The 19,616-nt window shown below is 52.8% G+C and overlaps 11 protein-coding genes across 11 annotated transcripts; 6 read left to right on the top strand and 5 right to left on the bottom strand.

Moving 5' to 3' along the window:
• Positions 1-1,609: 1,609 nt before the first annotated feature.
• On the bottom strand, positions 1,610-4,251 carry N0V89_010012 (uncharacterized protein; the record flags this gene model as incomplete). The annotated part of the gene is made up of 2 exons (XM_056218757.1): positions 1,610-3,226; positions 3,274-4,251. The coding sequence occupies 2 exons, from the start codon at positions 4,249-4,251 to the stop codon at positions 1,610-1,612; spliced, it is 2,595 nt and encodes an 864-aa protein (XP_056068022.1).
• Positions 4,252-4,711: 460 nt separating this feature from the next.
• N0V89_010011 (uncharacterized protein) lies at positions 4,712-6,115 on the top strand (the record flags this gene model as incomplete). Its single annotated transcript, XM_056218756.1, has 3 exons — positions 4,712-5,598; positions 5,659-5,782; positions 5,837-6,115. 3 exons carry the CDS (start codon positions 4,712-4,714, stop codon positions 6,113-6,115), a joined length of 1,290 nt encoding a protein of 429 aa, XP_056068021.1.
• A 93-nt stretch (positions 6,116-6,208) lies between these two features.
• LOC1 (60S ribosomal subunit assembly/export protein) lies at positions 6,209-6,814 on the bottom strand (the record flags this gene model as incomplete). The annotated part of the gene is made up of 1 exon (XM_056218755.1): positions 6,209-6,814. The coding sequence occupies one exon, from the start codon at positions 6,812-6,814 to the stop codon at positions 6,209-6,211; it is 606 nt and encodes a 201-aa protein (XP_056068020.1).
• A 263-nt stretch (positions 6,815-7,077) lies between these two features.
• On the top strand, positions 7,078-7,719 carry VPS68 (Vacuolar protein sorting-associated protein 68; the record flags this gene model as incomplete). The annotated part of the gene is made up of 3 exons (XM_056218754.1): positions 7,078-7,170; positions 7,229-7,593; positions 7,656-7,719. 3 exons carry the CDS (start codon positions 7,078-7,080, stop codon positions 7,717-7,719), a joined length of 522 nt encoding a protein of 173 aa, XP_056068019.1.
• A 493-nt stretch (positions 7,720-8,212) lies between these two features.
• On the bottom strand, positions 8,213-8,740 carry VPS55 (Vacuolar protein sorting-associated protein 55; the record flags this gene model as incomplete). Its single annotated transcript, XM_056218753.1, has 3 exons — positions 8,213-8,346; positions 8,432-8,645; positions 8,705-8,740. 3 exons carry the CDS (start codon positions 8,738-8,740, stop codon positions 8,213-8,215), a joined length of 384 nt encoding a protein of 127 aa, XP_056068018.1.
• Positions 8,741-9,112: 372 nt separating this feature from the next.
• PRE5 (Proteasome subunit alpha type-6) lies at positions 9,113-9,930 on the top strand (the record flags this gene model as incomplete). The annotated part of the gene is made up of 2 exons (XM_056218752.1): positions 9,113-9,262; positions 9,313-9,930. 2 exons carry the CDS (start codon positions 9,113-9,115, stop codon positions 9,928-9,930), a joined length of 768 nt encoding a protein of 255 aa, XP_056068017.1.
• Positions 9,931-10,496: 566 nt separating this feature from the next.
• N0V89_010006 (uncharacterized protein) lies at positions 10,497-10,834 on the top strand (the record flags this gene model as incomplete). The annotated part of the gene is made up of 3 exons (XM_056218751.1): positions 10,497-10,528; positions 10,596-10,710; positions 10,760-10,834. The coding sequence occupies 3 exons, from the start codon at positions 10,497-10,499 to the stop codon at positions 10,832-10,834; spliced, it is 222 nt and encodes a 73-aa protein (XP_056068016.1).
• Positions 10,835-11,163: 329 nt separating this feature from the next.
• Positions 11,164-13,805, top strand: MAK10 (N-alpha-acetyltransferase, non-catalitic subunit; the record flags this gene model as incomplete). The annotated part of the gene is made up of 5 exons (XM_056218750.1): positions 11,164-11,239; positions 11,290-11,418; positions 11,560-11,627; positions 11,677-12,143; positions 12,203-13,805. The coding sequence occupies 5 exons, from the start codon at positions 11,164-11,166 to the stop codon at positions 13,803-13,805; spliced, it is 2,343 nt and encodes a 780-aa protein (XP_056068015.1).
• Positions 13,806-14,054: 249 nt separating this feature from the next.
• On the bottom strand, positions 14,055-14,404 carry N0V89_010004 (uncharacterized protein; the record flags this gene model as incomplete). The annotated part of the gene is made up of 2 exons (XM_056218749.1): positions 14,055-14,163; positions 14,283-14,404. The coding sequence occupies 2 exons, from the start codon at positions 14,402-14,404 to the stop codon at positions 14,055-14,057; spliced, it is 231 nt and encodes a 76-aa protein (XP_056068014.1).
• A 544-nt stretch (positions 14,405-14,948) lies between these two features.
• Positions 14,949-16,493, bottom strand: QCR2 (ubiquinol-cytochrome c reductase core subunit 1; the record flags this gene model as incomplete). Its single annotated transcript, XM_056218748.1, has 4 exons — positions 14,949-15,044; positions 15,101-15,951; positions 16,001-16,175; positions 16,236-16,493. The coding sequence occupies 4 exons, from the start codon at positions 16,491-16,493 to the stop codon at positions 14,949-14,951; spliced, it is 1,380 nt and encodes a 459-aa protein (XP_056068013.1).
• A 296-nt stretch (positions 16,494-16,789) lies between these two features.
• RPC82_1 (RNA polymerase III subunit C82) lies at positions 16,790-18,893 on the top strand (the record flags this gene model as incomplete). The annotated part of the gene is made up of 3 exons (XM_056218747.1): positions 16,790-16,816; positions 16,869-16,925; positions 17,064-18,893. 3 exons carry the CDS (start codon positions 16,790-16,792, stop codon positions 18,891-18,893), a joined length of 1,914 nt encoding a protein of 637 aa, XP_056068012.1.
• Between the last annotated feature and the right edge of the window lie 723 nt (positions 18,894-19,616).

The following is a 19,616-nucleotide window of genomic DNA, read 5'->3' as shown; positions in this document are numbered from 1 at the left end:
CCCAGTAAGTGAAGCCCCTCTACAACCGAGAGCTTGAGCACAGCCTATGCTATTACAGCGTCAAAACAACACTGAAGACGTTTGGAATCACTGACAGCTTTCAAGTGCCGACCCTGCAGTACTGAAGCCGATGGATGCTGCTGCGATGGCTAGGAATCTGCCTTGCTTTAATGGAGATATGCATGGAATGCTGGTGCGATATGTACCTAAGACACGGACAGCTGCAGGAATGGGGGCCAGTTGAAAGAAGTGTCCTACGCTCGCTCTGCTCAATCTCTTCCTGCCATAAAATTGGAAATGCTCCAACCAATCTTCACATCCATCATTCTGGAAATATGTTCTTCATATGCATGATCTTCTAAACAAGGCCCTTCCTTTCATGCGCAGAGAACCTTCGATTCGTGATCTGTTGGACTCCATTGACCCTAATTCTCATATATCGTCCATCTCCGACTACCTTTTCATAGATGTATAGCTCTCACGTACAGTGGATCAAACCATGATCTGGTGAACGCAGATTGTGTATTGCGCATTGCGCTGCGGCACTGCTCACGCAACTAAAACCTTGCCTCGCATTCATTCAGCCACATCAAACCAACCAGTGTTCTAACCCTCCTTCTACTTTCCTATTGCCTGTCACCCCTCTCCCCCAATCCCTCCTTACCCCCTTGACCTTATCTTCCCCACCAATCCCCGTCTTCCTGCTGGGCTCAGCCTGATGATCCGGCTGCTTCGCCGGATGGTCATCCCCGCTCTTATGCTCCTGTCCTGAGGCACTCGACTGCTGGTCTGTATTCGGGGTATCGCGCCTCACATTTTTGTTGATGGAGTCGGGTTGGTTGGCCTGCGGGTTGGATCCCATGCGCTTTTGGTCATCCGATTGAAATTGAAGTGGCGTGGTGGAGAAGGGGCGTGTGAGGGGGAGGACGCGTGAGGGAAGGAGAATGCGGGTGAGTGGCGGCATTGTGTATAGGGCGTTGATTTGTAGAGTCCCGGTATTCTGGTGTGTGGCCTTTAGAAACTGTTTCTGCGATGGCGATCAAGTTGCACGGAATCAGATGATCATTGAATGTGGTTTCTCTTCGAGGCGTCACTAGACTATGAGTGGAGGTCGTGGTCGTGAGCGCACGTTGATGCGTTGGTGATGTCACTGACTAGCAATGTAGCGACGGAAACCTCTGACAACGTTTCTCATGAACAGGCGATCGCTGAAACGCGCTTGAAATAATGCAGATTCATCTTCCGATCAGAATCACAGATTGACGATGCTTATGAATCTATCAGCTAGGCCTCGCTGTAATGAAGCTTGTCAATGTTCGCCCTTCACCATGTGCGAGAGAACAAGTACATCGGGATAAGATCAACTCTGGGCTAAGTCTCGCTCTGTTGCGAGTACATGTAATTATATATATTTAACATATGGTTGAGCACCCATATCGGCCCAGATTATCGTTCGTATGCGACAAATAACACCGCATATCCTCAGAAAGCGCCTCCCCACCTATGACCCATGGTATAATGCCAGTAAACAATAATTCGTACACCTTTTCCCCGCATACCGTTTCGCAACAACAAACGCCGCCAAAATGCAGATCGTCTTATCGGAATTCTACTCGACTACGTCATCGCCATCCGCATCAAGTGCCTCGCCCCTCAAAGTCGGAGGCAATCTATCGCGAATCGCCTCGAATGCGATCTGGCAGTTGTGTGCGTCCTCAAGCAGGCCGTTGCGCTTGAAAGTATCGATACACACGCCCCAAGCGACGGCCCGCCAGAGAACAGGGCCCTGGCTGCTGACATTCCTCGCCGCCCGAGCACACTTGATGGGCTGGTCGCCCACCTGATTCGCGAAGAACTTGCTAGCCATGTAGTTCAGACACATTGAGACGAATTGAGCATTTCCGAGCCTCTGCGCCCTGTTCGTAGTCGTGTGTATCAGCGTCTTGTGGCCCTTAATTGACTCTTCCTGGGTGATGGCCTGGATGATGCGGAACGCGCAGTCAATGGATTGGTTTGGATGGTTGAGGCACAGAGGCTGCAGCTGCGCGAACAGAATTTGCGCTAGGTAATGCTGAGGGTGTGAGGGATCTCGAATGATGAGCATCCTGTTCATTGCTGCTAGCAGAGCGATGTCTGTATAAAAATTGGTACCGGAATCGGCACCCGGTAGGTCGAACTCGGGGCCTGAATAGGTGCCCAAGGCTGAGTCGAGCGATCCTTTGGCCTGGTCAACCATGCCAGATAGATACGTTAGGGCACGAGCGTAGGACTCCAGTCGTTTAAAGGGGAGTCCAGAAGAGCGCTCATGAAGCATTGACATGGCAGTCTGGGCCGTTGCAATGTCCTCATGGTAACATGCCGCGATGCCAAGAGTATATTTGATATGCCAATCGAGCACCTTGATCCAGTTTCGCTGTTCCAGGGACTTGGGCACCGAGACCGGAAATGAAGAGGAGCGCTGTATAGCAGCTTGAGTGAGAGCATGTCCCTCCTGCAGGTATTTGGTACCCTTGTCTTTAGTCACAACTACCAAGCCACTGAGATAATAGGCCAGCATCCCGAAGTCACTTTGTGGTAACCAAGCAAAGACCAACTCGTCGCGGCCATCGCCGGCCTTGCGAAAGACGCCGCCAGTGTTGAAGGTCAAGTTCGGGTTTGTTGAGCTTCTCTCGATAAGTACGGAAAAGGCCCCGTTGTCAGGTTTGACATTCTGGTCTACCTTGCCCTGCAGAGCTGTGAGCTTCTCCTGGCTGGGCTGCCCCTGCTGAATGCTACATGCAACGTCGATGTAGTCGATCAAAATGGTTATTGAACCCAACTGTTTGACAGAGAGCTCAAGCTGAAGGCTTCTTGCGGAAGCAATGGCACGTTGAGCTTGCTCCAGACGATCTGCAGCACTCGAGCGCAGGTGGATCATGGCTTCCAAGGCACAGCAAGTGACATAAATGGCTCTATCCCCTTGCCGCTCAGCGAGAGCGGCTACTGCATGTAATTGCTGAAGCGCCGAAGATGTTTCTGGCCGCCCAGGGACTTGGAGTGCAAGGGACACCTTCAAGAAACGAAAGGCATACACCCAAACTATATGCTTGAAGGTGTCGGCTTCACCAATGGGTTTATCCAGCAGTTTGAGGGCTGCGCGATGATTGCTCTTGAATTGATAGCGGGCTTGTAGATGTAGCATAGCATACTTCAGATCGGTCAATCGACTTCGGTTACAAAGCGTGATCTGCGAGTTGTTAGCTCTGCCTACTGCTCCTCTCGCCTCGCACCTACCCCTTTCGCCAGAGTCTCTTCAATATCTTGGGTATTATCCGTCTCTTCAACTAGAAGGCTAGCATACCTCAACCTCAGGATTGCCTCGTCCCGCGGTGTCTGGTTGTACTTCTTCAGGACGGTTTCCATGCAACCCATTGCCGTCGCCATGAGCTTGTAGTATTGATCCAGATCAGCGGGCCTCAATGTCATAGCAGCGGTTGATCCGAGACTCCGCGCCGCAGCAATGTACTCATCTGCTGCGGAGAGTATGAGTACCATGAGGTCAGCTGGGAGTGGTCTTGCAGGCGCATGCTGTGGTCTTGTGGGTGTCTGTAACTGCGTGGAAGGCTTGTTCTTGATGACGACCTGAGGGTGCGATCGAGCTTGAGAGGGCGTTTGGATTACGGACGGACTCCGTGACTGAGCGGTTGGTGTGCGAGCGTGGGCAGGCGTCCCTTGTGGCTGCAGCGGCGCACGATGTTGGTTCTGGTTCTGTATGGGAGTATCGACCGGCCGCTGCTGTGTTCTCGGGGTATTCTCTTGAAACGACTGCGATCTGTGCGCAGACTTCGCTGGTGTTTGCGCGGGCCGCTGCTGCTGTCCTCGAAGATCAATGGCCGCGCCGCTGCTTGTGCGCTGAACCGGTACCTGTCCACCGTGACCAGGTATCTGATTTTGCCGCATTTGCGGATACTGCAGCTGCGGCATCATGTTGGGATTTCGCTGCGGCATGTGTACTTGTGGTTGCATGTATCGTGGTTGCGGTGCGGTTTGCGGGGGCGACTGCTGGGTTGGACGAGTTGGGATGACGACTCTCGGATGCATCTGCCCTGGTTGCGCAGGAGGAAAGACCTGCTGCATTGGCGGAGGTTGCGACCCATATGGCATGCTGTATCCATTGGGCGCATAGCCGTTTGGTGGTTGCGACGAAGGCACATGCTGGCCATTTGGATAGCCCTGACGGGCCTGGGGCGGCCAGTTGTACCGTGGATCCATATGGTTGAATATCCGTCTCTTTCAGTCCATCACTGATTGAGGGTGGCTGCTATGACTTCAACATGGCTGCGGTCGCTGCGTTTTCTGGCGGTGGTCAGTCGCGATGCGGTTGAGGCAGGTGGACGCGGCGCGACTGCCGGCTTTGGCGCGCGCCTGAGGTAGCGAATCACATACAAAAGCCGAACCGAGGCGGACTACGACATCGTTGCTGTTTCACAAGCTTTTCTCAAATACAATTATTCAATCTTTCATGCAGGTCCAGACTATTCACCTAGAAGTAGAGAATTCTTTTTGCTTAGACTGAGAGCGTTGGTTTCTGTTTCGGGGAGTTCAGACCACCATTCAGCGTTCGAAGCGACCATTGTCCACCTAAGCGTCTGGTTCCTGGATATCGGACTTTCAATTAGGAAGGCACTCTCGAAAGGTACACATCAGACAGCAACCCGGGACCTCTGTGAAGATGTCGTTCCTCTTCGGCCACGCCAAAACTTCGTACACCCACCACGAAACTCCGATAACCCTTCCCACCAGATCCGGATCCAAGACCTCTTTCGCCGACCTGATAAAGGTTGCCACTCCACCATGTCGACTGAACCCCCTCCTCTTCAATGGCCACCTCCAAACAATGTGGACGGCCGTGAAAGATGACGGCCCCCCGGTGTATTACAAGCGCAAGATCTACGAGTCAACACACTCGGTTTACCCAGGCCAATTCACTGTTGATTTTGTTGTTTCGAAAGAAGAGGGCCTTGCTAGCAAGCTTGATGACGAGCTACCCGAGAGGACTACGTTCTATTCCGAGGAATATTGGACTGCTGTGGGGAGCGATGATAAGAAGCCCATGTTGGTGTGCTTACACGGTCTGAGCGGTGGCTCACACGAAGTCTACCTCCGACAGTGCGTAGCTCCCATCACGGCCTCAGGCTGGGAAGCTTGCGTGGTCAATGGAAGGGGTTGCGCGCTGTCGAAGATCACAACGCCGAGATTGTTCAATGCAAGGGCAACGTGGGATGTGAGACAGCTGGTTGAGCATTTAAGGGAGCTGTTCCCTAATCGTCCACTTTACGCCATCGGGTTTTCCTTAGGCGCGAATATTCTGACCAACTATGTGGCTGAAGAGGGCGAGACGTGCGTGTTGAAAGCCGCTGTTGCATGCTCCAACCCATGGAATCTCGAGATCGCCAACGTAGCACTCCAGAGAAGCTGGCTAGGACTAAGCGTCTACAGCACAGTCATGGGAGGCAACTTGAAGAAGCTGTATGAACGGCACCGCACTGATCTTCTCGAAGCTGAGGGACTCAATGATGAGAAGATCATGAAGTGCAAGTACTTGCACGAATTCGACAGGTAAGCAATGTTGTGGAAAGCTATGTGAATGAGGAGCTGAAGTACTAATGTTCGTCACAGAGCGGTTCAAGCACCAACATGGGGATATCCAACAGAGACTGCCTACTATCGCGATGCACAATCAGCTGATGCAGTTGTTGCTATTAAGATTCCGTTCCTTGCTATCAACGCAGAAGATGATCCGGTAAGTTCTCCTGCCACCTCTTGAGCCAGGCAACCCCCACTAACCTGAACCCAGATATCCAGCATGGAAGCGATACCCTACGAAGAGTTCAAACAGAACCCGTATACTGTCCTCTGCTGCACTAACTGGGGCGGACACTTGAGCTGGTTCCAGTTCGGAGGTAAAAGATGGTTTGCGGACGCCGCTGTCGCGTTTCTCACCAAGCTGCATGATGAGGTGGATATAGATGCATTGCCGGCGGGCAAGAAAGTAGAGGCGAACGGCGAGGTGCCCACCAAGAAGTATCCCATTTTCGACCCGTGTAATAGGAGGTTGGTATTGCCGCCAAAATAGACTGTGGCGAGACGCAATCGTTTATGCTGGGTATCAAGTGCGAAATAGACATAGACATAGAGAACCGAATAGATCATGATGCTCATGGCTCTTTCAACCAAACGACACCCTCTTCTTCTTGCTTTTTGCAGCCTTCGTCGGCGTCTCATCAACCATGGCTTCAATCTCTGCCGTATTAGAATGCCTGCTCTTCCTCTTCTTCTTCAGCCCCTTCTTTGTCTCCTCAAATTTGCTCGCCTTCTCCTCCGCCCTGGTCTCCATCTCCTTCCTCTTGGCCTCCCGCACCTCCTCCAACTGTCGCGCGCGCATGATCTTGCTCTCAACATCCTTATCCTTCTCTGCATTAACCATGCTCATTATTGCCATCATGCTCGCGGGATCGTCCACGAAGGTCTTGCCCTTCTTCTGGCCCTTTGGCTTTGCAATACCGGCGGGGATTATGCCATTGAGCTTCGGTAGGTCCAGTTCTGATTCTTTGTAGACACGCTTCTTTGCCTTGCCGGAAGGAACTCTCGATTTCGACTTCTGGGCGCCACCGGGTTTGGCGAGAGCGAGGGACTTCTGCTTCTTCTTCGAAATGCCTTCGGGTGCGCTGCCTTTCGGTTTCGCGGATTTCTTCGAAGGACCGCCGGATTTTGAACCTCCAGACTTGCCGCCCTTCGAAGAAGATTTGCCTTTTACGGATTTTGTAGGCGCCATTTTAGCTTGTCGTGGGTAAACTTAGAGGTATAGGTATTCGTGCGGAGGAAGTACAAGTGCGCTCGAACTTTTTTGGTGGAGAAGCTGCAGTCGGCGATTGCAGTTGCCGACGTGAGCTTGGCAGGCGCGACCAACTGACGAAGCCTAGCCCAGCCTCACAGGCGCAAGCGCAGCTCCAACATCAGACCTCCCAGCTTGCACGCAGCTGCACGAACACATCACAGGACGACTACGCATAGGGACAACAACACAACAGAAGCAGCATGTCGTCGCACCGCCTATTCCGCTTCCCAAAGCCGGCTTGGTTGAACAGCGCCAACACCCGGACCGCAGGCGTCTACGCAGCCGGAGCTCTGGTACGCAATACCGGCGTTTACTCACGAAATTCTGGACGCTGATAGACACATTTTATAGTTCTCCCTCGGTTTCTTTCTCCTGATCGATGTCGCCTCCTGGTCCCGCTCCCCCATGAACCCCTCCGACCCAGCCGTGCATGTAACCTTTGTGGATTGGATCCCCGGCATCTGCTCGGCGCTGGGGATGCTGGTCATCAACTCGATTGATAAGTCGCGCTTGTCCGCTGACTCCTTTTCGTACTCCGGAAATGGAGTTGCGTGGAAGGCGCGATTGGTGTTGTTCTTGGGCTTTGCGCTTCTGGCGGGTGGACTGGCTGGAAGTGTGGTAGTCTTAGTGCTCAAGTACATCGTGGCCGAGTATGTGTGGCCGACTATCTGGATGGGCGTGGGGAATGTCATTGCGAATGGTTTGGTTATGCTAAGGTGGGTTGAGGCTCCAGCTCCGACACTGATCTATATATGATTACAAGGCTAACGGACAACAGCTCTGCAGTGCTTTGGGTCGCTCAAAACATGGAAGATGAGTATACGTACAATCTGGCACTTTAAGGCGATGGAAGTAGTCCAAAGAGGGATTACTGGGGACAGTTGATTTGGATACGGAAGCGATGAGTCTGCGATGGAGGTCTTAGGCCCCGCAGCGGGTTGCTGGCATACGCGACTTGCAGTGCATGTTGTATGAATATTAGCTCGGCGTTGGGAGTCTCACAGAGGCCTGTGAGGAAGTTCTGCAATTGTGGGCTGTATAGAGATATCTCGATTCTTATATCAAATCCATTCGATATCCAACACAAGCGTATGAATAAGGCCTGTCCGATAAATGCAGCGTAAGGAAAGATAGCTTTACACGAACGCTCAAGATGATGAAACCCATGTGCAGGCGCCAGTCTATGGCGCGACCCAGCTTCCTTCCCAATATCTTATTGACGTCAGCCTGCTACAAGCCGAACAGTGATCCCAGAGGTTAGGCGGTGCTCTTTGCTTGCCTTCTCCTGCGGTATCCTCCGTAGTATATCTTTCATTCGTCGTTCCGGCCTTGTAGTCAGAAATCTTGATCTTCCTGGAAGAAAAGCGTGAAGCTGATGATCGTCCCGTAAATCAGCAGTCCACCCACGACTGACATGACTGCGGCTCCGGCTTGAATAGTGGCGGAATGGTATAGAAGTGCTGGGAGTGCTGTTATATCTGTTAGCACTGCCAACCAGCCATGTAAACGCAGGGCTGGCGCATCGAAACCGTGAGTTCACCCTAGAAGACGTACCAATGCCCATAACAACAAAGAATCCGGTTAAGAACCTCCCAAAATCCACGACTCCACTTCCCGAGCTCTCCATAAAATCATCTGGATTCGCTGCACGCCCGCATATCCAGTTTGGCAGTGGTGCGATCACGTACGTCGCAACGACGAGCAGCGTGAGATAGTTTTTGAAGAGTGCCGCGCTTAATATTACGAGGAGGAAGCCGATGGCAAGGACCTGTTGTTCTTCTGTTAGCCCGTAGCAACATAGGCGCGCATGCGACAAGGCAGTCGTACGAAGGAGAGTCCTATGATCGTCTTGATGCCGGCCATGGCGGGAAACGGTATCGGGATGGGGTACGAGATGATGTTGCGCAAAGGGTTGAGTCGATAGTCCGTATCATGCGACGGCGATAGTGGAGCGTGAGGATGCCTGGCGATGCTCGGAGGTCGCCCGCTGAGCTGCGGTTGCGTAGCGCCTGTGAGGCTGGACTTGTGCACGGGCGCTGTCTTGGCGGGAAGCTACAATGGAGCTTCGTAACATGGGCGCTGCCTACCCTCCCCCGCCAACCGTTCTCTAAAGCTCCCCGCAACACCTCGACGCTTCAAAACCTCCGTTGGAAGCGGTCCGCGCGAATTCTATTGCGGCTATAGGAACCTCTTGAAAATACACGGAATCAACGTCACACAACCCGCGCCGCCGTCATGTTCAGAAACAACTACGACAACGATTCGGTGACGTTCTCACCCCAGGGTCGTATCTTCCAGGTCGAATATGCACAGGAAGCCGTCAAGCAAGGTTCAGTCGTGGTGGGTGTTGTCAGCAAGACACATGCCGTGCTCGCGGCGATCAAGGTACGCATCGCACCTTCTCAGTCCGGAATACCTATATTAATCTCTCACAGCGAAACGCAGAAGAACTCTCGTCCTACCAGAAGAAGATCATTCCGATAGACTCGCACTTCGGAATCGCCCTCGCCGGTCTCGCTTCAGATGCCCGTGTCCTCTCCAACTTCATGAAGCAGCAATCTCTCTCATCACGCCTGACCTACGACCGCGCAATCCCGCTCTCTGAGATCACCTCCCGCATTGCGGACCGCGCACAGATCAACACTCAGCAATATGGGCGACGACCATACGGCGTGGGCCTGCTGATCTCCGGTGTGGACGCAAAAGGACCGCATCTGTTTGAGTTCCAGCCCAGCGGTGTCACGCAAGAAATGGTTGCCTGCGGAATTGGCGCTAGGAGTCAGATGGCGAGGACGTACTTGGAGAGGCACTTGGATAGCTTCGAGGGTTCAAGTCGTGAGGATTTGATCAAGCATGCGCTGAGGGCTCTGAAGGAGTCGCTGTCCCAGGATAAGGAGCTTACGGTGGATAACACTAGCGTGGGCGTGAGTGGCATTGGTGAGGACTTCAAGTTATTCGAGGGCCAGGATATCGCAGAGTGGCTGGATGCTACGTTCGAGAACCGGGAGGGCGGTGGTGAGGAGGGCGGAGAGGCCATGGAGACGGATTCATGAAGAAATTTGGGAGACCTTTGAATAGGTGGTCCCAAAGCTGACCGTACCCAAACAGACCCTCAGACGTAGGGTAGTTGTCCCAATGTGAGCTGAGCCAGTAGATTAGGCTGATGCTCCGAGAGAACATGGTTCACGAATAGGAACTGAATTCGATTGACCTTCATGAATCCCCTCATTTCCTGTGTCAAATCATAGTGAGCGCACAAAGTTTTCGTGCACTTTCACCATTGGATATTTGCCACACATAATTCCAGGACGTTTGACGCACACGATTCGACTTGACATCACCAATTAGCATAAGTCCTTCCCGAGAAGTCAATTAGCCCTGGCTCTGCGAATAGTAAATGGGCTCCTCTCCAATCACGTACAATACAGAGACAGTGCTTTTGTCGGTTGCAATCGCAGTCTAAAGTACAGAGCGACAACTAGACGCGAAGCGGTGCACGTGACCTTGATTTCGCCGAGCCGCATCCCGAAAGTTCGCAAGCTCCGCTCCAACCCTTCACGACCACCAGCTCCACCTTCCCACGACCTCAACGCCCGAAACTACACCCCCGACCATCACAATGGCATTCGCTTGGAAAGCCGCCGGCCTCTCGTACGCTTCCCAACCCTGCACGGCCCGAGGAAATCGCAATTGCACCTGGTTCTGACTGCTTGAACAGCTACAACCGCTACATTGCGGTCGCATCCCGCGCCGTCCGCCGCTCCCTCAAGGAGGACAAGAGGATCGCCGCCGAGCGACGAGGCGAGAGCGAGCTCAGGTTCGCCAAGTGGGAGGTATGTATACTAAGACATCAGGGAGTGGAAGGAGGTTGACACAGGTTAGAACGGCAAACAGGGCGAGGCCAAGAACCTGGCCGAGGCCACCGCTGCTTCGGCGGAGAGCGCAGCATCGTCCTAGATTTGGAGATAAGTAGCAATGGCTTGATGATGGGATACACGGGCGAAGGACACCCGGCGGAGGCTGCGAAGGAGGGCGAAGTGTATATTCTGTACTATCAACGCTGGTATCTTGGAGGAAATTCTAGAAAGCCAATGCACGACAATATCTGAGCCTCAATTGCGCTCTTCGGCTTACTTCACCTGTGATATGATGCTGTGGCGGACGTAGGGCCTCTGTTCGTAGCTCCTCTACAGAGCTTGTTCTAGAGGTGCAAGTGCACCCCAGCGCGCCGTCCTTACTTCCGCATCGGAACCACTCCACTCCCAACCAAAGGGCAAACGCACATCATGGCCGATCCTTCTCTCCTCCACCACGACGCGGCCGCACGCGACACCGATGCGCCAATAGCTTCTAATGGCACAGGTTCGTTGCATGCTTTCACGTCTTGTTTCCATGTATTGATGCGGCTTTAGGCCCCGCCTTTGCATCCGCAGAGAGCTCGAGCTTTGCGCAAACCAGCTTACCACTACGACAGGCACCGAGGCGTGGTGCGCCGCCTCAAATTCATGATGTGACGGAGAAATTTACGAGGGCTTGTCAAGGTAAGTGTTTCAGGCCATTTGGGAAGTTCCGACTTTCGGAATGCCCTCACACCAAAGCCACGATTGTTCATCCACGAACACGTGAAATTACGCTGCCCTGTGTACTTGCAGTCGAAATCTTTCACTAATGTTGTGTTGCAGCCCTCGATGTCGGTCAGCTCATCAAAGATGAATATTTTACGCTTTTCGAATCCATTGGAGCCATTGAGGTAAGATTTTGACAGTGATTCATCTCACTACATCTGACCATGGACGCAGATCATGGACGCAAAGATGGACAGCGGCTTCCTGCAACCAGGCGAGACCTTGGAAGACGACTTTGACCTACTTGCACCTCTCTTGCCCGAGGAATTGATTGGCATCATGGATCAGCTCTTAAGCTATGAAATGGCGTGGCATACAGGCTATCCCCTGTCCCAGACGCTCTTCACTTCAGTCTACATCGACAGACTACTTTACCCAGAACCTAAGACCATCCCTCAAGCGCAGTTCTACCGTGGCGACATTCCGGATGACAAGAGACCAGGCACATTGCTGGACGTGCTAAGAGCGTACTGTTTAGCCCTAATCAAGGGGTGTGACTATGTAATCGCAAAGATCATGGCGAGGGATTACTTCGAGGAGGAGGACTTTGCGACGCATACGTATAACCGAGTGTTGTTTGTGCAGGTGCCGATAGATGTGTTCCTGAGGGAATTGGATGCAAGCGTAGAGATGATTGAGGAGTGAGTCAGATCCTACATAAGTCAAAAGGAAGATCGAAAATATACTGATTATTTCATAGCTCCGATCTCAAGATTGATGACGAACTTCGATCAGCTATAATTGCCAGACTCCATTTCAGGAAGAGTTTCCTATGCGCTCTTGATCCTGAGTGTCCACTGGAGCTTTTATCCAACTTTTGGCCACCTGTACTTCCACATGTCGACAAAGTTAACGATACTCAACATTTGGGAAGGACCGTTCCTGGGTCCTTCAGCACCAAGATACAGCGGCGACTTGCGTCAACAGTACCACCACGGCCGATAGTTGAAGTCGAGTTCAAGGACGCGTTGCAGACATTGAAGCAGCTATGCGCCGATTGCGAAGAAGCAACTCGCTTCAAAGACTTGCCGACAGACCCGCTGGAGTACCAGTCTTTCCTATGGACGTTCGCTTCTCGCCAGCCAGCGCCTCTTACATACTCGCGGTCATACCTCTCGAACATCCTCTTTGACCCCTATATTCTGAATGCGCCTGTGTCATTGCCTCTCGAAGATGTCAAATCATTCGTCTTCCATGAATCTCCCATCTTGGACCCTGCCAACTGGGCGCTTTCTCCACCGCGCAACCCATTGATGCCCAAACCGCCAAGATTGCAGTTCGCCCTTCTGATTGACGAGTTCGTGGAGCGAGTGGGACAGCCCTATCTCGATCTGTGGGTAGCCCTGGGCCAGAATAGGTGTCGTCTCCGCCGAATGCTCACGCACGTAATAATAGCTTGGGATATGTTGCAACAGGATGCTGTATTTGTCGATGCCGATCTCGTGGTTCATGCCTTACAGCTCAACATCGCTGAGGAAGTCATGGACAGCCCACTTCTGACGTGGGTATACATAAAAAAGTTGTGGATGATTGAGAAAGTCATCATCCTAGGCTTCGAACAGGACATATACCTTCCCGACGAACACGCGGGCATGTATTACTTCCTATCACTTACAGCAGGGAAGCGAAAAGACGCATTACAGCGCTGTGCGGAACATCTCTCCGAGCGTTGTATACAATTTGTCCAGAAATCGCGCTATCAGGATACGAATGACACAGACAAGAAACTTGCCTTCATCGACTCTGAACTCCAACAAGCCACGGGTATCAGCGCGTTCGCAAAAGCACTTCACGGTTTCTACGTGATAGCGAATTACCTCCATCTCCTTCCCTGTCCTGGTCGACCTTTCTCTACCGAGGAGCTGCGTTACGAACTGCGCATGAAGCCTTTTCTTACGCTCCAACCGCCCGAGGTCCCACCCTTCGAAGAATTCCAGACTGCGCTCCAACCGTACGGCGCGTATTCCGACCCCAAACCATCAATCAACGATGATCTCAAGCAAGAACACTCGTTACCATGGACTAATATCGACGCTTCACTGAAAGCTGCTAAGGACGCCTTTGCAGACGTTAAGAAACGCGGTGCTAAGGGCGCCAAGGCGAAGGGAGTGGAGCAAGCGTGGAACAAGGAGACGCAGGGTATGTTAGCCAGCTGCGTCGCGTTGGGCGTTGCTGTTGCGGGGCTCAAGAGCGCTGTCAAGAACACTGAACTGGGGCGTGGGCCGCAGTTAAAGGTCGAACTTCCCACGGTAGATAAGAGGTATGTCGGAGGATGGGTGGTGCCGAAGATCGTGAAGGAGTAGACATCTCAGGTGGTGAGCTCTCGAATAGATTTTCCAAAGATGGATAATTCGAATTACGGCATCATGTACACATAGCCTCAGAGATTGAAAGCAATATCTATATCGAGTTGTAATGTCGTGTTACGATTACAAAAAGACCGCATATGGGGTATCATGACCGTGACCGAACGCCGTATTCCATACACATACTTCCTGCACCATCAATTTTCCTTGAGTCGCTCATCCTTCCGTGATATCTCCTCTCGCATCTCAGCCCTTGAACTTCCTTAAACACCCCTCCCTCACTTTTCTCACACTCCTCGCACTCACACCACGCTCGCCTGATCGTTTCGACGCAATACCCGCTTCCTTGATAACCCTGTATCAGTTTAGCATTCTGTTCACTACCGTCTCCCTCATTTCACCCTCTAGTCTTCTTTCCCGAACCGTCCTTCCCTTCTAGGAGCCACGCAAGAGCATGGTGGTGGGGAAACTCACTCCTGCATGAACAGCGCATATTTCAAGAATATCAGAATATCGGCGTTCTTGGAGAGCGGGCGGTTCGCGTGCGCTTTTACGATCTTCTTGACTGTGCCGCGAGGGTAGAGAGTTTGGGGCATTGTGATGCGTGGACGTGGGGAATGACCGTGGGTAGTGTTGATACTGTGTTGATGTACGATAGCGGTGAGCAGCCTGCGAAGATGCGGCAGGATTCGTAGCGCAGCCGGGTGTAGACTCGAGTTGCGGCGCGGTAAGCCTGCGCTATTTGTGATTGTTCGATGGTTGTGATGGACACGATGTTGGTTGGTCTGTGCGCTCAGACGTGCGCGCGGCGCGTTTGCACGTGAAGAGCCGGACATCTGCCCTGGGTACTTACTTGAGTTACTGGTAGTTCGATTGGCCGCTGATGAGAACATCATTCGTGACTTGAAGAGAAGCTGCTTCGTCTCAATAGAATCAGGCCATTTGGCTATGACCTCCCAGATATCAGAATGGGAGGCAAAACATAAGACACAAATTGTGCGTTTGGAAGCAGAGCAACTGACAAATGAGAAATCTTCATATAAGACACTTCTATCTGGGACTAATCACAGGTAATGTTACATCAAGCCCCTGACCAAGCAACGCTTCACACCAGAACCGCCTTCTACTTTAGGTTTGTATTTACACCTTGAGACCGAGGTCTTCCGCGAACGGCAGAACGTGGAGGTCACCGACGGCTGATACTGATGCCTTCTGCTCAAGTAATGACTTGGCGGCCTGCGGATACTGGTCAGTTTACTGTGTATTAAACATGAAAGACTGATTAGACTTACCGATTTGACAGCCTCCTCTGTGACGCCATCAATGGCCTTGGCAACCTCGTCGATCTGGTATGGCTGGTTGTTGCTGATGAGACCGGAGCCAGTGTAGACAAGACCGGCGGTTGTGTCTTGGCCGTATTCGAGCTCCTTGAACTTGGCAGCAGCCTTGGCCTTTTGGAAGAGCTCCTGAGGAATATCGCCGGCAGCGATCTTCTGGATGAGCTCGACGGTGGTCTTGGCAGTCTGCGCGACGTATTCGGCGTTACCAGTGATGGCAGTGTACAGAAGACCAGCGTCAGAGTAGATGGCGCTGGTGGTCTTGACAGAGGTACCGGGCGAGGCCTTTGCGTTTCCGAGCAGCGAGAAACCAGAGGACCACTTGATGCTAGACTGGCCACCGAGCAGCGATCCGAGGACGGCAATCTCGGGCTTGTAGAACTTGCCAGAGGGAGAGCTAGATCCAGGGAAAGCAATCACGAAGGCATTAGCCCTGTCGTGGGCAATGCGCTCCTGACCTCCGTGGTACTTGGTCTGCTCGGTACCAGTGGTGAGCTGCTCGATAGGTGACGCCGGGACGCCATCGAAGAACTCGCTTGTCCACTTGCTCAGTTCGCTGTGCTCCGCACCGTTGGCAACGAGGGCGAAGTTGGGCTTGGCGTAGGCGATCTTGGAGAACCACTCAGCGGTGTCGGCTTCGAGGTACTTGGTGTACGGGTGAGATGACGAGGAAGCGGTGGGGTTGCCCAGACCGCGGTGGAAGGCAAGGCCGTGTGCGGAGTTGATGGCCATGTCGAGCGGGTTGGCGAGGAACTGCTTGTGGGAGAAGTGGAGCATGGGGAGGACCTCCTCGAGGTAGACGTGGGCTATCCAGATTAGCACCATGTTCTATCTGTATTATTCAGGGTTGCATACGGAGGTATTTGGTCGACGCGGCAACCTCGCCGAAGAGCTCGACGTAGTAGGGCAAGTCATCGCGGAGGAACTTGGCCTCGAGAACCAGGGCCTCGCGGGTGTGGTAGGAGGAGAGCTGAGCTCCCAGAAGCTCGGATTCGCGAACAATGCGCAGCGTTGACCGTCTGTCGGTGCTCTAAAATGCAATTGAGCATTAGCAAAGCTCGATACATCTCGTAGGACCTCAATGGCGTACCCGGAACGCAAAGTGCTGTAGGGCCTCGGTCAGGCCGGGCAGCGGCTGGTATCGCGTACCGGCCTTGGCCACGAGGGCGAGAGTCGTGGTTGCACCGGCGTAATCTCTGCTCGCAAACTTGACGCCGTTTGCGTCGCCCGACTGGTACTGGAAGGATCCTGATGCGGGAGCTGCGAGACCGCGGCGCTGCGAGGGACGGACGGCAGCGTGGCGCGCAGCTCTCTGGGCGCCCCGGCAGGCGGTCGATCGAGAGAACATGGTGAAGCGGACGCCGTGCTACGGGGCTGCAATGTGTGAGGAGGCGGCAATGGATGGGATGGTCAAGGCGAAGACACCCGATGAAGCTGTGCAGTTTCCTCTGAATCGCTGACATAACCCGCTTGCGCCATGCCTGATTGGTCGGGCACTCACCACGATCCTCCCCGCCGCCCTCACTTTTTGTTGCAAGCTCCGCTTAGAGCCTCCGCTCACCACCCGCGCAGTCTTGCACGCACCCCAATGCCTCCACGGTAGCACATAAGACACCTAGATATCTGGCAAATATCTAGGCAACCATGTCGTACACTCAGCGCGAGACTCCGGTAAGCTGCAGCACACTGCGCGCTGAATGATTCATGACCAACATGCGACCAGATTCTTGCGGAGCTCTGCACCTTCCTCGTTGAGGATATGTATGGCGAACTTGCAGCGGTACGGTGACCTCCAGAGCACCCGCTTCATGGCGAAAGTCTTGAGTGCCCCATACATTGCGCAAACGCGACGATACTCAAAGCCTTTGTCTTTTGCTGCATCTCTCTCCCAGTCTTGCGCAACTCTGACTCTGTATAGCGCGTCTTCTCAGTCCTCGCGCGCTTTGGGCGGCAGCGGCGTGCAGAGATTTCCAAGGCTTCCTACCTTACTTCGAGTCAAATCAGCCTCGGTCTCGTCATCTTGACCCAGCAGCACCTCGTCTTTCATTCTCCCTCGACCGAGCCCATCGTCTTCTACGACATCGACTGGCAGCAGTCGTATTCCCTAGTCCGTCACGCGAAGATCGCCCATTTTGTTGAGGAACGCTTCGACAAAAAGTCTGCGAATGTCATCTCGAACCTGCTGACATTGGGTCACACTTCGGTTGCGGATCTGCGCAAGGCCTATTTCCCCCCTTCTCAAGGTCAAGAGGAGGCAGTAAACGGCAAGAAAGTGAATGGGACAAAAACCAATGGGGATGCCAGCAATGGAGACACGTCTTTGGTGAATGGGTCGTCGCATGATGAGCACGATGATGAAGTCTTGGGATCGCCAGAAGAGCTTTACAGCATTGTTCAAAATTTAATAGAACACGGCTGGGTTATACAAGTCGCCGAAGCGCAGTATCTATCTGCAGAAGACATGCACAACATTGCGCGCCAACAAGCTCTCAATAACGAATGGGGCGGTGCCGTTCCCACCGGAACCAAAGACAAGGACAGGCTCGCGCATCTCATAATGGCAAACAAACGTCGCATCCGCGATGCGTGGTTGGAGGTTCCGAACTTTTCCTCCAGGAAACGAAAAGCTAACGACTTCGACCACGGCTCTAACAAGCGAACGAAAGTCAATGGACAAGGTCAATATGGCAGCGCTGGCGGTTTCGATCATTCTCCTGAAGATGATCTGGTCATTCGCGTTAACCCAGAAAAAGCAGCCGTGGCAATGCGCAACCAGCACCTCGTCTCTCTGGTCGAGCAGCGCATAAGCTACACTACTGCGCGTCTCTACGAGATCTTGCTACGGTCGCTAGAAAAGAGCATACCTCGTTGCTTTGAGGACTATCCCGACCCGTTCCCTGCAAATATCGAGGACCAGCCACAGTGGGAGCCAAATCCTGATCACGTAGTCAATACCAAGGACATTGCCCAGCGGGCCAAGATAATTGGGTTGGACATCTGCAACGGTCTAGATCCGAATGCGGTTGCTCGTATCACCAAGAATACGGTTAGTAAAGATGGCGTACTCTCTCAGCCTGTGGATCCTTCATCCTTGAGTTTCCACGAGCGCTCAGAGATTGTAGAGGCCCACCTCAGCCTCCTCGTCGATCATCCCTTACGTTTTGTCACCTGGCACGCTCGAGGACAATATAGAGTTGACTTTGACTTGATGGCGAAGAGCTTGATCCAGCAAGAGATTGAGAATACAGTACTGGCAAGGAAAAGCACGGTCGCAATGAAGCTTCTCCGCGCACTCAAGAAGAAAGGCAAGCTGGACGAGCGCCAATTGTGCAACACCATGATGTCCTCTGCCAACGACGTTCGAGGCATTGTCAACGATCTCACTGTCCAAGGCTTCGTGCAGACGCAGGAGATCCCAAAGGTCGATCGACGGGAGGCGAAACTGTCGATGCATCTCATTTGGTACGATGTTCAGCGCGCTCGCGAGAAACTACTACACGATACCTACAAGGGCCAAGTACGGATTCTGCAACGCATTGCCTTCGAGCGCGAGAAGATTGAGGAGCTATTGTCTAAGGCGAACCGTACAGACGTCGCGGGAAACGAAACCAAATATCTGAAGCAGACCGAGCTTGACGATCTAAAGAAATGGAAAGAGGTGCAGGAAAAGCTGTTACTGCAGCTTGCCAGAGAGGATGACCTGGTGGCGGTCCTGCGAGACTACTGTGGACCACTGCTCACTGCTTGAGTATCTACCCCAGAAAGCGCATTATAGCGGTCGAAGTGCTCGAATATCTGTTTTCTGGATATCCCTCAGGTGGGCGTGTATCATATTTCCGAGATGGGCGGCGTTTTGATTGGGTGGTCGCACATTGTGGTCTTGGATTTTTCTACGAAAAGCATTAGGTACGGGAAAGATACCCCAAGCATGGACGGAGTTTTACCTCTCTCTTGTATAGCTTTAGCAGATAGGGGTAGTTACTCTGGCCAAATTCACGTTCACATTCACATCAACCTTCTTGCGTCGCTTATACTCCCTGTATGCGGCCCTTTGTTAGTATATTGTGCTTGCTGCTCTCGAAAACGCGCTGACTACGAGACTCGATTTGATAAAGCCTTGCATGGCATGAAGACGGTCGAATCAAGCAGCTGAACGAACGCCAATGGCGAATTTTGCGTACTGCATTGCTCACCCTAAGGTAACACAGGGTATCAAACTTTAGACATCGCACTGTAACGGCTCATACTCACCGCAGTCACGAGTGAGAGACTAAGTATGATGCTCATACAAAGTTCGCCTCACCAATTCATTTCGACCTCGAGTGAAGAGTCACTTTCCGGTGAAAGACACCTGTGGCTACCTTCGGCACATGCCCGTTTGCGGATCATCCTTCACCTCATTTACGGAGCCTACGTCACCCGTCCTTCAGCTCACTAGCCTCGCCTGGCAGCCATAAAATCCCTTGCTTCC

The sequence above is a fragment of the Didymosphaeria variabile genome (genome assembly GCF_027946475.1).
Source record: "Didymosphaeria variabile strain IMI 356815 chromosome Unknown scaffold_7, whole genome shotgun sequence".
Taxonomy (NCBI): domain Eukaryota; kingdom Fungi; phylum Ascomycota; class Dothideomycetes; order Pleosporales; family Didymosphaeriaceae; genus Didymosphaeria; species Didymosphaeria variabile.
Note: the sequence above shows the minus strand (reverse complement) of the source record. Positions and strands in the feature narration are given on the sequence as shown.